General features: G+C 38.8%; 2 protein-coding genes across 2 annotated transcripts; both read right to left on the bottom strand.

Moving 5' to 3' along the window:
- Positions 1–521: 521 nt before the first annotated feature.
- LOC126387619 (interleukin-1 receptor accessory protein-like) lies at positions 522–3,308 on the bottom strand. Its single transcript, XM_050040176.1, has 5 exons — positions 1,882–3,308; positions 1,758–1,799; positions 1,616–1,678; positions 1,338–1,464; positions 522–1,245 (listed from the first exon to the last, which is right to left on the bottom strand). Exons 1-5 carry the CDS (start codon positions 1,904–1,906, stop codon positions 1,047–1,049), a joined length of 456 nt encoding a protein of 151 aa, XP_049896133.1. The 5' UTR covers positions 1,907–3,308; the 3' UTR covers positions 522–1,046.
- Positions 3,309–3,450: 142 nt separating this feature from the next.
- rnf121 (ring finger protein 121) lies at positions 3,451–12,993 on the bottom strand. Its single transcript, XM_050040169.1, has 9 exons — positions 12,859–12,993; positions 10,434–10,471; positions 9,782–9,923; positions 9,283–9,437; positions 9,046–9,153; positions 6,705–6,825; positions 6,483–6,616; positions 4,583–4,684; positions 3,451–3,988 (listed from the first exon to the last, which is right to left on the bottom strand). Exons 1-9 carry the CDS (start codon positions 12,934–12,936, stop codon positions 3,868–3,870), a joined length of 999 nt encoding a protein of 332 aa, XP_049896126.1. The 5' UTR covers positions 12,937–12,993; the 3' UTR covers positions 3,451–3,867.
- Positions 12,994–13,626: the final 633 nt, after the last annotated feature.

The following is a 13,626-nucleotide window of genomic DNA, read 5'->3' as shown; positions in this document are numbered from 1 at the left end:
TAATGCGCAAACTTATACGGGACGCATTTGCCCCCATATCTACCTCGCGGCTGCCAGCTGCATCCGCCTCCCTCAATACTGAACCAATTTTAAAACGAGTTGTACCTATGAATCATACGCACACATACACATGGGGAAATAGGGCCCAGGTTGAAAAATACCAAAGTTATCCTTTAATGTTTTGGTTTGTAAAGCAGTAATCACATTGAAGAGCTGCAGTTTCTGTCACACATGGAAGTGTTGATCTCAGTGCATGTTATACAGGTTATGATAGTACTGACAATGATACCCTTTGGAAAAGGTGGCAACACTAATAATAAACCTCAAACCCCAGAGGAGTTTGTGGATGAATTGACTGATTTGACTTTGTCTCATTATGAGTGTATTTTCATATGCTACAAGAATATACACTTTCAAGATGCCTTATTGGCTGTTGAGAGAAATTGACCAGAAAGCAATTTCTGGGTAAGGTTAGGAAAAAAAAATGTGGTTTGGATTAAAATGAATAGAAGAAAACTCTCTTAGCAAACCATGTGTATTTATTGCCAACGAACACGGACACTGAAATGATGCACAATCACAGCAAATAGCTCAGCAATTAACTGTTACAATATTCTATATATATTCTGCAGTCAGTAAATATTAGCTTTGTGTAGTAGAGGCATCTAAAGGGCAGTAATTTAGGGTGCATGCAGTTCCACAAGTGTTGCCTCTGGACGTTGTGTTTCTTGTATAAACATGGTGGTTCTCAAAATGCATGAAATCTTTACCAGGAGAGGACAGTAATGTACTCCAGTTAATGTTTGCTCTCACTCTAGTTTTCCCTCCCAAAGGATCAAAAGGAGTGGCTTCTTACATTTTAACACAGCTTGTCTCACTGATTGGAACCCATCATAGGAAAGAGATCCACTATTGTGGAACCAAATGCACCCCAAGTTTTGTACATTTCTGCTGCAGAGTTTTCTCAAACCAACAGTATGGCACAGAATAGTACATTCACAGATACAGTTGGCTCTTGTGAAAGTTGTTTGCAAGTCAAACACGTCTCAGAGCGTTAACCTGCCATGTTTTCTCTTTTTTCCTCCATGACAGTCGTTAGTAACTGCTGCTGTTAACGTTACATTCTTCCGAGTCATTCCAGTAGCGTTTGTCACGACACAGGTGAAGGTGGATTTGAGGTCTTCTGGCGTGACTTTCTTCAACAGCAAACTCCTCTGTAGGATCGCACCATCGTCTAGAGATGATCTAAAACAAAGTACTGCGTTAGTCACGGGCTTGTTTCAGAATCCTTCATTTTGTCTTTTATTTCCATTAAAGTGAAAACTCATAATACTCACTCCTCTGATTCTACTATTCTGCTATTGCTGGGGGTGTCTTCAGGGAAGGAGTCATTGACGAGCCAATAGATGAGTGTCACATCTTCACAGTTTGCAGTCGCTTCACAGTGAAGAAACAGCTGATCACCTGTAAGCCAGGACACATCCAGACCCATCATACACAATATGACATAGCTCCAACACATATACAGGAACCCTTCCAAATAGCTTCATTATAAAAATACCCAGTAACAGATTCTGTAAGCTGTAAAAACACTTGTTTTGTGCAGAAGTGTTACCTGGCTGAGCTCTTATTTTGACGTGTTCTGGCCCAATGATCTTTGGAGATTCACCTTCAGAAACTAAAGGAGAAATTTAGGTTAGCACAAAAATAAAATTACATGAAAATAAAAAATGTGTTGCCCACAAATTATACCGTACCTGGAAATCCATCCACAACCAGCAGACACAGAGATCCGAAAGCTGCAGAGATACAACACAGTCACAACCAGTGCCATAATACAGTAAGAAACTGACAGATGTTGGTATCACAAAGCATTACTACCTTTGATCACGGACGACAGGCTCATTTTGATTCCTCCAGTGAGACCTCTTTGCTGTTGACTGCCTGTTTGGGATTACTATATATACACAACCGTAATTCACTTCCCTACGCCCACTTCATACTTGGACATGCCGTACGTGGGGATTTCCTCACTAACTGGTCAACACACACACTGGTTACATAAACCAAAACTGCTGACTAATTTACCACTCTCTATCTCGTGATACCAATCGTCCCAATATATGTCACCCAGTGGTCAATTTTTTAAATGTTGGCAAAATAAACCTCAAGGATGCGTGGATAAATACATCTGCACACAATCTAAACCATGTGACATTTATTAACTGATCTTGATCAAAACATTGACAAAAAAACAGAATGATCATGTTAGCCTTGTTGTACACGGTCCCTTCACTGTGTGGGTTTGGAGAGAGAGAGAGGTCCAAGTAAAAGATAGCTGACATTATGAGCCATTTACTGTGACCAGTACCTCCAAAAACCAACCATCTTCCAGCAATGTATGACTAGAAAATACACATGTAAAGGGTCCTTGGATTGAACAGATCACATAAAATAAGACATCAGCACTCACATTGACTGAATCATCATTCTCTCCTCTTCTGATCAAATTCAGTTTGAATTAACGGTTTTATTCAAGTTACTAACTCAAATCGTAGCTTTGGTTTGTGCTTCCTGGGCCACTCCAATTTCAGAACAGTTAACCAAATATGCACAGAGGAGAAGTTTACTTAGAAGGCTTTCTGTCAGAGATCAGTTCATTTTAACCCCAAACCACATTTGTTTCCCTTAACCCTGACCAAGAAAACCCTTTCTGACAGAAAGCCCTTGATGCAAACTTGTCCCAACAGCACCAAATATGACCAAAACCTTTTCTCTCTTATTTATTAGCCATACCAATAGTTTGGGTTTCATTTGGCCAAGCTTTGTGATATGCACCTCTGAGATTTCTTTTGCTAATTCAATACAGTGGAGTTAAATTTTAATAGTAGTGCATAGAATCCAGCAATGTGTCACTTTAGAAACTCAGAATAATCCTCAGAACACTGTCAATAGTTTCATGGCGACTATTTCGTAGGTAAAAAGTAGTTTCAAAGATAACATCTGGCACAGCCGAAACAAACCTATCAGTATGGCTAAATGCATTTAGAGACTTTGTTTGGTAGACAGTGACATTCCTCCTCTTTAAATCATACAGACTTTGTGATGAAAGATATCGTACAAGGGGTAAAGTTCAAAGTAAACATGACTGTTTTTGCCCCGTTGGTATGGATGAGTATCCATGGTGACAGCAAGGACATTTTAAAATCCTGTAACACCCAGTTCCATCTTAACAACTACTGTAAGAGGAATCCTCTGTTTTAGTGCGCTTAACACTTTTTCACACTATGACGAAGCCTCCCGTCACATGACATATGACTGTGTCAAACAGCTATATGGGTGATTCCTTAAATGACGCAGCGGCAAACTGACGCCAGAGGAAGTCTGTGGAGACTGTGCGTGTGTGTGTGTGTGTGCGTGTATTTTGGAGGCACAGGGATCAATTACTAATTTTGATTTCCATTCAACCTTTATTACTCATGTGTGATAGCCATCAGACATGAGGATGAAAAACTCCAGCACAGTCCTTTAACTAAAGAATTAACAAACACTTAAGACATAAATTAGTAAAAAGCACCTCTAGTGATTTTTAGAACCGCTTTACTAGGCCAAAAGATGCACAAACCAATTATCAAGGTGTAATGCTGTGTGAAGCAAATCCTGGGAAATTGACACAGACATCCAAATTCAGATTACCAATAAAATTCAAATAAACTGTAAAATACAGGTAATATGTGCCTATAAATATATACAAAAAGTATAGACACTTTTTATTGGTGTTTTAGTTCAATGTTAGGCCCTCAGTCTTTTGAGCCAGTGCATATCTTCCCCGTATGGCGTGTATGTCCATTTTCTGAGAGTCGCAGGTCACTCCAGACCCAGGACGTAGTTGATGCCTTGCACAAATCCAATAATGACAGGCTGCCAGGCCACCAAGTACCGAAGCCAGTCTAAAAGTTGTCCATACATGACGTGTGGCCTCTCCCAGCTAAAGAAGTGGTTAAGGAAAAAAACTTTCAGCAGCAATCAAACATGATGAAGAAAAAGGGGAACAAGTGATTCTAATATAAAGCCTCAACACATACAACTGTTGGCACATGACCAGCAGGAGGTAGAAATAACTTTCAGTTTGTGTAAAGGGCATAATTTGTTTTAGAAGGTTGCACAGTTGACACAGATGTCTGAAGTGAAAACTCTTGGCCACAGAAAGGAACAGGAACTTGTTATACAACCTATAAATGTTTCAAATGTCGTTCCAAAAAGCCTGCTATGAGCCACCTGGAAAATTCACCTAAACTTTACTGTCAAACTTCCCCCTCTGTAACAAGAAGGACATTTTCCTCCTCTGACTTGGCATGATTGGGGTTCCTGAATATTGGCTGGATGTCATCTGTGAAAATGCCCATTTTAGGTCTAAACCTTGTTTTCACTTACCTTCTATACCATCTCTGAGGGCACACTATGGTAAAATTAGAACAATTAACTAAGGTAAAATTAAGATATTCAAAAACAAACAGGGAAATAATGCAGCACAAAAAAAACACCAGGTCAAGCTCACATGTGCGAAGAATGAAAAGGATACGGGTTACTGAACATCCTCTTCAGATCCACCTTCTCCTTGCAGTACGGGCACATCTGCTTCTTCCCGACGATACACCATCCTCTTATGCAGAACTCATGGAATCTGGACGTGGAGTTAAGGCATTTGGCTTTTTTTGGGGCATTTTCAGCCATAGTGCATCAAACTGGTTAATCAACATTAATGCATACAAAAATAACAGTTTTAGAAACAATCATGTTAGTACCTTATAAGGACATAAAATGACTTCCTTTATTACTTTGAAGGTCCAGTGTGTAGGATTTGGTGGCATTTAGCAGTGAGGTTGCAGAACTGAAACTTCTCCATGTGCAAAGTGTGTAGGAGAACTACCATGGCTGATGCAAAATCTAGAGATGCACAGTATGCAAAGCAAAAAAAAGTTATATTGTTTTATTGATACTGTTGTTGAGCTGCGATTTCATTGGTAATTGTAATTTTTGCAATTTATTGGCACTGAAACAAATCTTAAAATGATGATGATGTGATTTTGGCTGGGTCTATACCCAACAAACATGTTCCCTTACATCTGAAATATGATTTGTATGAACCCTACGTTACTTCCTTTCTAACCAGAAGCCAGAGGTCACTGTGTGCTCAGCTGAGAGCTGGTATCCTTCCCCTCGCTATTGAAGTGGGGCGGTTTACTGCGGTACCTGAAGACAATAGGATATGTAATGTCTGTGATCTGAAAGAGGTTGAAAATTAATTTCATTTTATGTTTTATTGTTCACTGTATGAGGACTTAAGGGTTCCCTTGTTTGATGAAATGCAAAAACAAAAAGCTGATTTATTTTGGGCGGATGATGGCCAGAAGTTGGAGTGGTTATTTAAGACTGAGGTTTTTAAGACTGCTAATTTTATTTTCAAAGCCTGGAATAGAAGGCAATCCTTGCTCTTTAAGTGAGATATATCAGTGGATTAGATTAGGGTTCACTGTCCTAATCATGAGGACTGTTGTATTTACATCCTACTATTGTACATCTGTATTATTGCACATTTGTTTTGTATCTTGGTTGTTTCCAACTTGTATGTTTGATCATTGTTTCTGTTTTTGAGATAAAGTGTCTTATAAGCCCATAAGGGCTGGGCTTCTTTGAAGCATGACACTTAAATAAAGAAATCAAATCAAATCAAAATGTAGGCCAGGGCATCTCTGTAACACCACAATGCTTCATTTATAATGTATGTTGTGACAAATTTTATCTTTATCGAGAAATTGCAGCTCCTGTGATTTAGATATTTCACTTGGCCACATTGCGATTTTGATATTATTTTGATTTATTGTGTAACCCTAGCAAAAACAGGAAAATGCAAATGGCCCTATTGAAAGTCAGAATTTTTGTTTTGTCCACTTTGGGCTTCTGTAGAACAACATGGTGGACTCTGTTGAAGAGATCCCGCTCTATATGTAGATGTAAACTGCTCATTCTGATGTAACAAAAACACAATGATTCTTATTTTCAGGATATTAAACACCAATGAAAAAGGTTAAAACATCATATACCATTCCTGCCAATATGTGTCTCTAAATGCCACACACTGGACCTCTATAATTATAACTCACAGCATGCACTTCTCTGTACTAATCTGTAAACGGTTGCATGTTTACAGTTTGTTTATAGTGGACAAGGAGCTGATGATATCTATGGGGGAAGTAATACAATTTCAGATAAACAGACTGTCATAACATCAATCTGGCATAAAGGTCAAATTAACTCTAGTAATTCCCCTTTATGCCGCCAACTGTGTGCACAATATAGTTCCAACACAAACCCATGACGACACCTTTTATAGGCATGAAAAACTCTATTGAGCAACTCAACTTCTTTTTCACTGAGATAAAGATAGCAGCGTGAAAATATATCTCACAAAAAAAGGATACACATGGTTGCATGATAGTCTGTACGTGTTCTCGATGATCCCCTCCTCACTGACATCTACGAGGATGGGCTGGCCGCACACAGCACAGATATTGTCGGAGAGGTGCTTGGTTGGCATGCCGGACGCACTGTAATACTAAAAAAATAAAAGCGTTAAAATGATATTTTAGCTTACAGTCGCTACCTTCACAGAAACATTCAGTGTCTACAATCTGGCCACTTACACCAACGGTTGAAGCCATGAAGTCTGCACACATCTCTGCAAAGTCCCTTCCCAGGACCCCGTAGTACAGACCGTAGAATAATAGTGAAACGCCAAAGTCCATTGCATCCTCCGGCTTTATCCTGGACACAGAAGGCACTATATGGGAGTCACCGCTCAGCTGGTGTTCAACATTAACATTTATTTATTCCATAAAAACAGATACGTCTGTTTTATATGTCTGTATTTTCAATGTACAGCTAAATTTACATGTTTTGGAAGACAACATTAATGTGCTTAAATTGTAGTATGCTGATGTCATGCTCGTTTACACACACACACATATTCACACATACGCAAACCAAAATGCCGTTTCCCATATTGGATAAAAAACTTTTGATGATGTTCTGACAACTAGCTGTTCCAAGAAATGACCAAACGTTCTTTCTCAAATGCAAGGAAGTATTATGTGAGGTGGCATTTCTAGGTGGGAAGTGGAAAATTGTTTCATTCACGAAGGATAGTAGGAAACATTTAAGGTACCTTCCTGTTAGTCTATTTTGGGGGTGGTCAGCATACATGGGTTCTTTAAGAGGAGCTGATAATCTCACAGCACACGGCAACATCAACTAAGATGATTATAAATAAAAGAAGTCCCTGTTTTAATTTTAAAACTGAATAATTACACACATGTAGCATCTTCAGTTAATTTAGTTTGATAACTGTCAATATACTGTAGAATCATATGACCTCATTTACATGTAGTGAGTGATGTCTGGAAAGTTTTAACTAATTAGAAGGTGCATTATGGCGCAGCCTTGCTAAACTAATGTAACTATAACAGATCTTGTTAAGGTTCTTTGTGAAGAAATGAATGACTGCACAATCATTAAATTGCTGCATAACAACCTGTAAAAACAGCTCTTTGTTCGTTCAGACGCTTTCATGAATAACAGACCATGAACTACCATAGGCTTGTTTTAAATTCAGTTAAAAGGAGCAACTTTCACTTCCTTCTGGTGACTGTGTCTGAGGCCGAAAATATAAATACTCTCATTTCTCTGACCATCAGGAACAGAGTGAGGAGACATTAGTTGTTTTCTTGCGTAAAGGGAAGTTTCTGTGATAACTACGCGTGTTAGTATGTCACTGCTAATGCGCTCGCAGTGGAAATGTGTGCAGAAACTTATCACATGATGTTTACTTCTCATTCAACCAGAGTTTATCTTTAACTACATACACCTGTTGTCAGCCACAGATTATGTAAGCAACATGAAGAAGCAGTCACTGAGTGTTATTTGCTCTTTTTCCTGATGCATTCTATAATACTAGTAGGTGCTGTATTCAAGTGGTGCTTCAGTGCTTAAAAAGACAAGCAACCTTCAAACCATCTGCAATCACTGCCTTTGTCACATTTATGCCTGCAACATAAAATTATATGAAGAACTTTATAGCTTTTGTGACTCTTGGCTGGACGCTTGATTCTTGTCAAGTGGAAATCCCCCGCTCCACCTTCCCATCACTCTTGGATAATGGACATCCTCTACCTCGTTAATGTGGAAAAACATGACGTGTACTCTGAGTGGATTGTCCGCTCATTTTATGAAGACATGGGGACCATTTTTTGCATTTGCTGACAAACTGACCTTAACTACCATCCCGGACTGACAAACTCTGACAACCTATTTTCAGTGTACCTACCTAATCTATTGAAATCATTCACTTTGTGTTTTATCGTTGAATACTCCTCATATGTGCAAGTGTATGTATATGTTTACTTTTACGGTTGCCACATAACTACATAATTTCTTAGTCGTCATTAGTGAATGATTCTGTTTGTTTTTTACTTTCTCCTTCAGGTGTTCTGTTTCTTTTCTTTCTTTGATCCTCAGTTTTGTAATCACTAAAATCCATATTTGAAACTTGGTGTACTGATGTTATCTGAAAGCCCAATAAATAAAGTTTGAGGGAAAACAAAGAAGACAGACATCCAACCACAGAGTCAGATTATAAAAGGCATGAAATTAAGAAAAAGCTGAAGTGTCAAGCATTTAGGGACTCAGACTGTGAATGTTGCAGGAGCAGTGATGATCAAAAGAGGGTATTTAAAAAGGCAAAACAACATCATCTAGTGGCAGCAAAGTGCTACATGTGAGACAGAGACCAGGAAGAAACAGAGCTTCATACATCCTAAAATGGCAAGCTTGAAAAGATGACTACTCCTGTCAACAGCAGCCTGCAGTGTGAAGGATTTTATTTTCAATAGTGTCAAAAACAAAGAAAAAAAAAGCCAAAATCCTTTTTAAATTTTAGATATGGTTAATTTGGCATCGCTGAAATGACGTGGAACTGGCAATACATACCTGAATATTAGATTTATACCAAAAAGTGTAAACATGACGACACTGTAGCCAACTATTCCTGTGGCATAGCTGATCTTGTAGAGAAGGAGGAACCACTTATACACCAACCTATGGTTGCCAAAGAGAAGGCATATGTTAGAGTATGTCAGGATACGTCATGGACAGTTCAACCTGCTATACTGGAAGGGCAGATTTCTTCATTTATAGAATCTGATGACATGTAAATGATGATAATACCTGGGTGTGGTGCAGGCCAGTGGCTTGCGAGTGGCACGGTAGGAGATGTACGCTGTGATGACCGAGAAGATAAACCACGTGATCAGGAACCTCCACCAGTGCAGTTTGGTAGTAAAGTAGAGAGGAACTACCCACATCTGGAACAGAGTCACCAGCTACAAGACAGCAGAGCATACGTGTTAGAAGATGCATGTACACTACCAACAACAGGTCATATCTGGACAGTATTGGGTAAGAAAGAAAGTACCATATTTATTGTTATTTGAGGAAACAAGTACTGATGTAGTCATGTGCTGCCACGTGGACAGAAAATAAAAGTAATGTTCTCTAATACCATTCTTGTCCATCACAAATACAGACACACACCTCTAGCTCAGGGATCAAATATATCTGTATCCGAATAACACAAATTATTTTAATTATATGTTTTCACATGAGGGTAATTCCAAGCGTCACATACAGAGCTTCAAACATGTTGCTCATGTCTTTTATGTCTTACATTGTATGACTTTGGATGTCTCTGTTTCCACTGCACAAGGACTAGCTGGGCGACGACAAGGGTGACTATGAGGATCAACACCATCTCTGCGTGCATGGCCTCATGACCTTTGTGTTTGGCATGCATTCTTGCATGCTCCACTCTGTGGAAAAAAGGAAGAACATACTCAACTAATGTTACGCAGCTAGGAGTCACAAAATATGTTATTTCATAACAATGAGGCGTGCCCTTAAATTTGCACTGTGCAGCTCTACACATTGACGTTGGTGAAGTGTTAGAAGCATGAACTTCAATATCCAGAAATCATGAAATGTTACTGTATATCGAGACTGGCCAACCTAACAGCTGACATTATTATCTGATTCGTTTTTCATTAGTCAGTTCTAAGTGTAAGGAACTCTCTGTCCAAAAAAAGTCTGATAAAAGATCTCGGTTAGGATGTGTAAAGTTATATTCTTTACTCAAAACCTTGTGAATTAATGAATAAAAATGCTTGTAAGTGTAACTCTGCACCCTTAAGTGCAAAAACTTTATTTTAAACTGGCAATACATCCATGATATTACATAAATGCATTCAGATTGAAAATAATCATATCATATAAGGTACAGAAATAAATACACTATCCATTAAAGATGTGGCAAAGATACTAACCTCCACTTCTCCTCTGGTGAGAGCTTGGACACATCAAACTGAAGAAAAGAGAAGACAAAACAATAACTATTATTTCTGACACTGTTTCAAATAAGCAGCTGAACAAACTGATGATAACATCACATTTTAGCCATTTTGAGGAAAGAGAACACACTTCAAAACTATAATTAGGGAAAGCTACGATAGTGTGCTTTAGCAGAGTGCACTGTGTAAACATCATTTTAACAAAGGACTAATAAACATTTGCCATTCTGACCCATATTATGTAATAGTTTGTAGATATAAAGAAATACCATTTTAAAAAAAACATAACTGATAAAAGCATCACCTCACACAGCTGAATTTAAACCCCACATCATACATTGCATACCAATTACAGAGTTGCTAAAATAATAATTTGAATTAAGGCATTGTATTTAGGTTGTGCAGTAAGATGAAGAGAATGCAGGTGTGTCAAAGCTGGTTGACAGGTTAACAAAACAGAAATGTATGCTAATGGACCCAGAACAAGAGTAAAGCTATTAAAATGTGCAAAGTGTGTTAAGCAGCTACAGTTCCACCCAAGCTGTTGAGCTTGTTTAGCTACTTAACCATGACTGAAGTTAACAGCTGGCAGCAAGAACTGATGAGATGTTCTCTTATATTAGAGCTTCCTGTTAGGCTTGTGCAGTATAAAAGTATTACAGTATATCAAGATATTCATAAATCCCAAAGGTATGATTTTAAGTCACGTTCAAAATGCAGATGCTTCTACTTTCTACAAAACTGATAGAGATGCTCTATTGTGGCAATGTATTCATTCAGTATTCGGTCAGTCTCTGCTATTGGATCAGGCAGCTGAGCTAAGAAAGATGGCAACTGTGAGTTGTGGGGATTATGTTACAAGACTAGTAAAAACGAAAAAATGTCTCTGCTCCCGTTCAGTAGTATTTCTACAAATAACTTTATTTTGAAATGACTTCTTCCAACAACAAAAGCAGTTTATTAGCCACGCGATTTTATTCGACACAGTATCTCCATTCAGCCCACTGTTGTTTCAAAATCCACCCTGGCAACAAGTGTCATCAGGTCCTCCAGCAGGAAGGCCGCTTATTTCCAAGCTATTCAGTAATTTATCAGCCATGAGTATTTTAAACCCAGCAACACCTGTCTTAGTGGGTTAACTGCATATTAGAAACACATTATTGTGGGCTAGACAGTGACATACATAACAGTGACATATATAATCAGTGGCTGAGTTATTTTTTCCCTCTTAAATACAAATACTGTCATATACCGTTTACCCCAGTGAACGGTCAGAAAGGTATGACAAAATAGATACCGCTTGAGCCTACTTCCTATCTGCCAAATAAGGCAGATGAATGAAGGCTGGCAGTGGTGGCACTATCAAGTATCGAGCTAAGGGCTAACACCCATGTCTTACTCATCATCGTCATCCTGCTAAGTACACCTCATTATCCTGACTGAGTTATCATTTGCCCTTTTGCACATTTGAACTGATGTTTGAAAACAGCGTCAGGATTAGACACAAATCCATGCTGCTGACATGTATGTAGACTGCAGATTAATACATTTTTGAGTACCTGCATGCTCTCTCATCTCATTACACATGAGACAGGTAAAACAGGTCACAAGGGCACATAAAGTCCCTCAGGCACAGATTTCAATTCAAACAACACAATACTTAAATCATCAGTGAACCAAACACGAGGGTCTTGTGTGTTTTTGTCAGCCTATTGTGATGCCAGTCACGCAGCAATTCTGCCTCCGCTGCACATTTGGTAACTACACCTACACTTGGCCAGCTGTAATAGCTTTTAGTTCACTCTGTGGTGTCTGCTGCACACTGTGTGTCAGTTTGACATTTAGCTTTGGTTTGACTAGAGGATTGAAGTAACACAGGAAGTGGTTTGGTTGCTTCCCTTAGCTCAACAGACACACCTCTTGGAACAGCAAAGGCGTTCGTGACCTTTGACCCGAGCAGCCACATCAGCTTTATTTGTAGAGTTAATCTTTTTAACTTAACAGTGAACATACAGGTGTGACAAAGAAACTAAAAAGCATTATTTAAAAAACAACCAGCGTCTGGGTTACTTTGACCAAATGAAAGCACCTATATGATTTGAACGTTAGTCGGCTAACTGGCTTAGCATAGCTAACAAAATGCTCTCATGGCGTTTCACCCTTACACTGCTGTTTCATCAAACCAAGCGCAATCACTTAGGAACAATGGACGATGCATTTTTATCCACACTCCATACCTGTGATTGGTAACATCGCTTAACAGCAGCTAGCCGCTTAGGCTACACCCGTGATTAGCTGCTAGCTAGCACAGAGCTCCGAGTAGGCAGCTGGAACCACTTTATAATTTAACCCCCATCTATTTAATCTGTCACAACACCTCACCGTGGCCCACCACCCTCACCTGGTGCGGTTCATCGTGATGCTCCAGCCCATGGTCGTGCTCTACACCATCAACCTCCACCTCAAACACCCCGGCCATCTTCGGAGTGCTGCTTTACCTTTCCGGGTCCATTAGCATTAGCAGCAAACCTAAGAGGGTCACATCCGGTGTTGTTGTTTTTCCCCCCTTCAAAATAAAACTCAGATAAAATGTAGGTCAAACAGTAAAGCTGCGACTTTCTTCGTTTGTTTCTTTGTTGTTCGTCAAAGAGTCTGAAGCGAAGTCATAGCTCGCAAACTGCAACTTAGTTTTGGATAATCTACTGATGTTTCCATGACATTATGATTTTTTATATTTAGACAGAGCCATTTGCAGAGATTAATTTATCAAACATGATATGCTTGTGAGGATAAAAAAGGACCATTCAATAAAAATTAGATGCTGAATATGAATATCACTAGAACCAATGCACAACTCATTATCAAAAAGTCCTAAGTTCAAAAGTTTAATGTCAATTCACTACATGTGCAGGACATACGGAAGAATCGAAATGCCATACAATTTAAAAGCTAAAACAAAGCTAAATTGGAATAACAATAATAATAATAATAATAATACAATAAAAACAATATAATACAAGTCAAATAAACTAAGCAGTATAACCTAATAGACAAGACGCTCTAAAGATAATCCAAACCTATGTACAATCAATGACGATGTGATGTACATGTAGTGCAAAAGACCAACAGCAGCAGATATGAAGTAGTGCAAATGGTTAAAGTGCATATT

The sequence above is a fragment of the Epinephelus moara genome, chromosome 3 (assembly GCF_006386435.1).
Source record: "Epinephelus moara isolate mb chromosome 3, YSFRI_EMoa_1.0, whole genome shotgun sequence".
Taxonomy (NCBI): Eukaryota; Metazoa; Chordata; class Actinopteri; order Perciformes; family Serranidae; genus Epinephelus; species Epinephelus moara.
The sequence above is the reverse complement of the archived record's forward strand: the minus strand, read 5'-3'. Positions and strand labels throughout refer to the sequence as shown.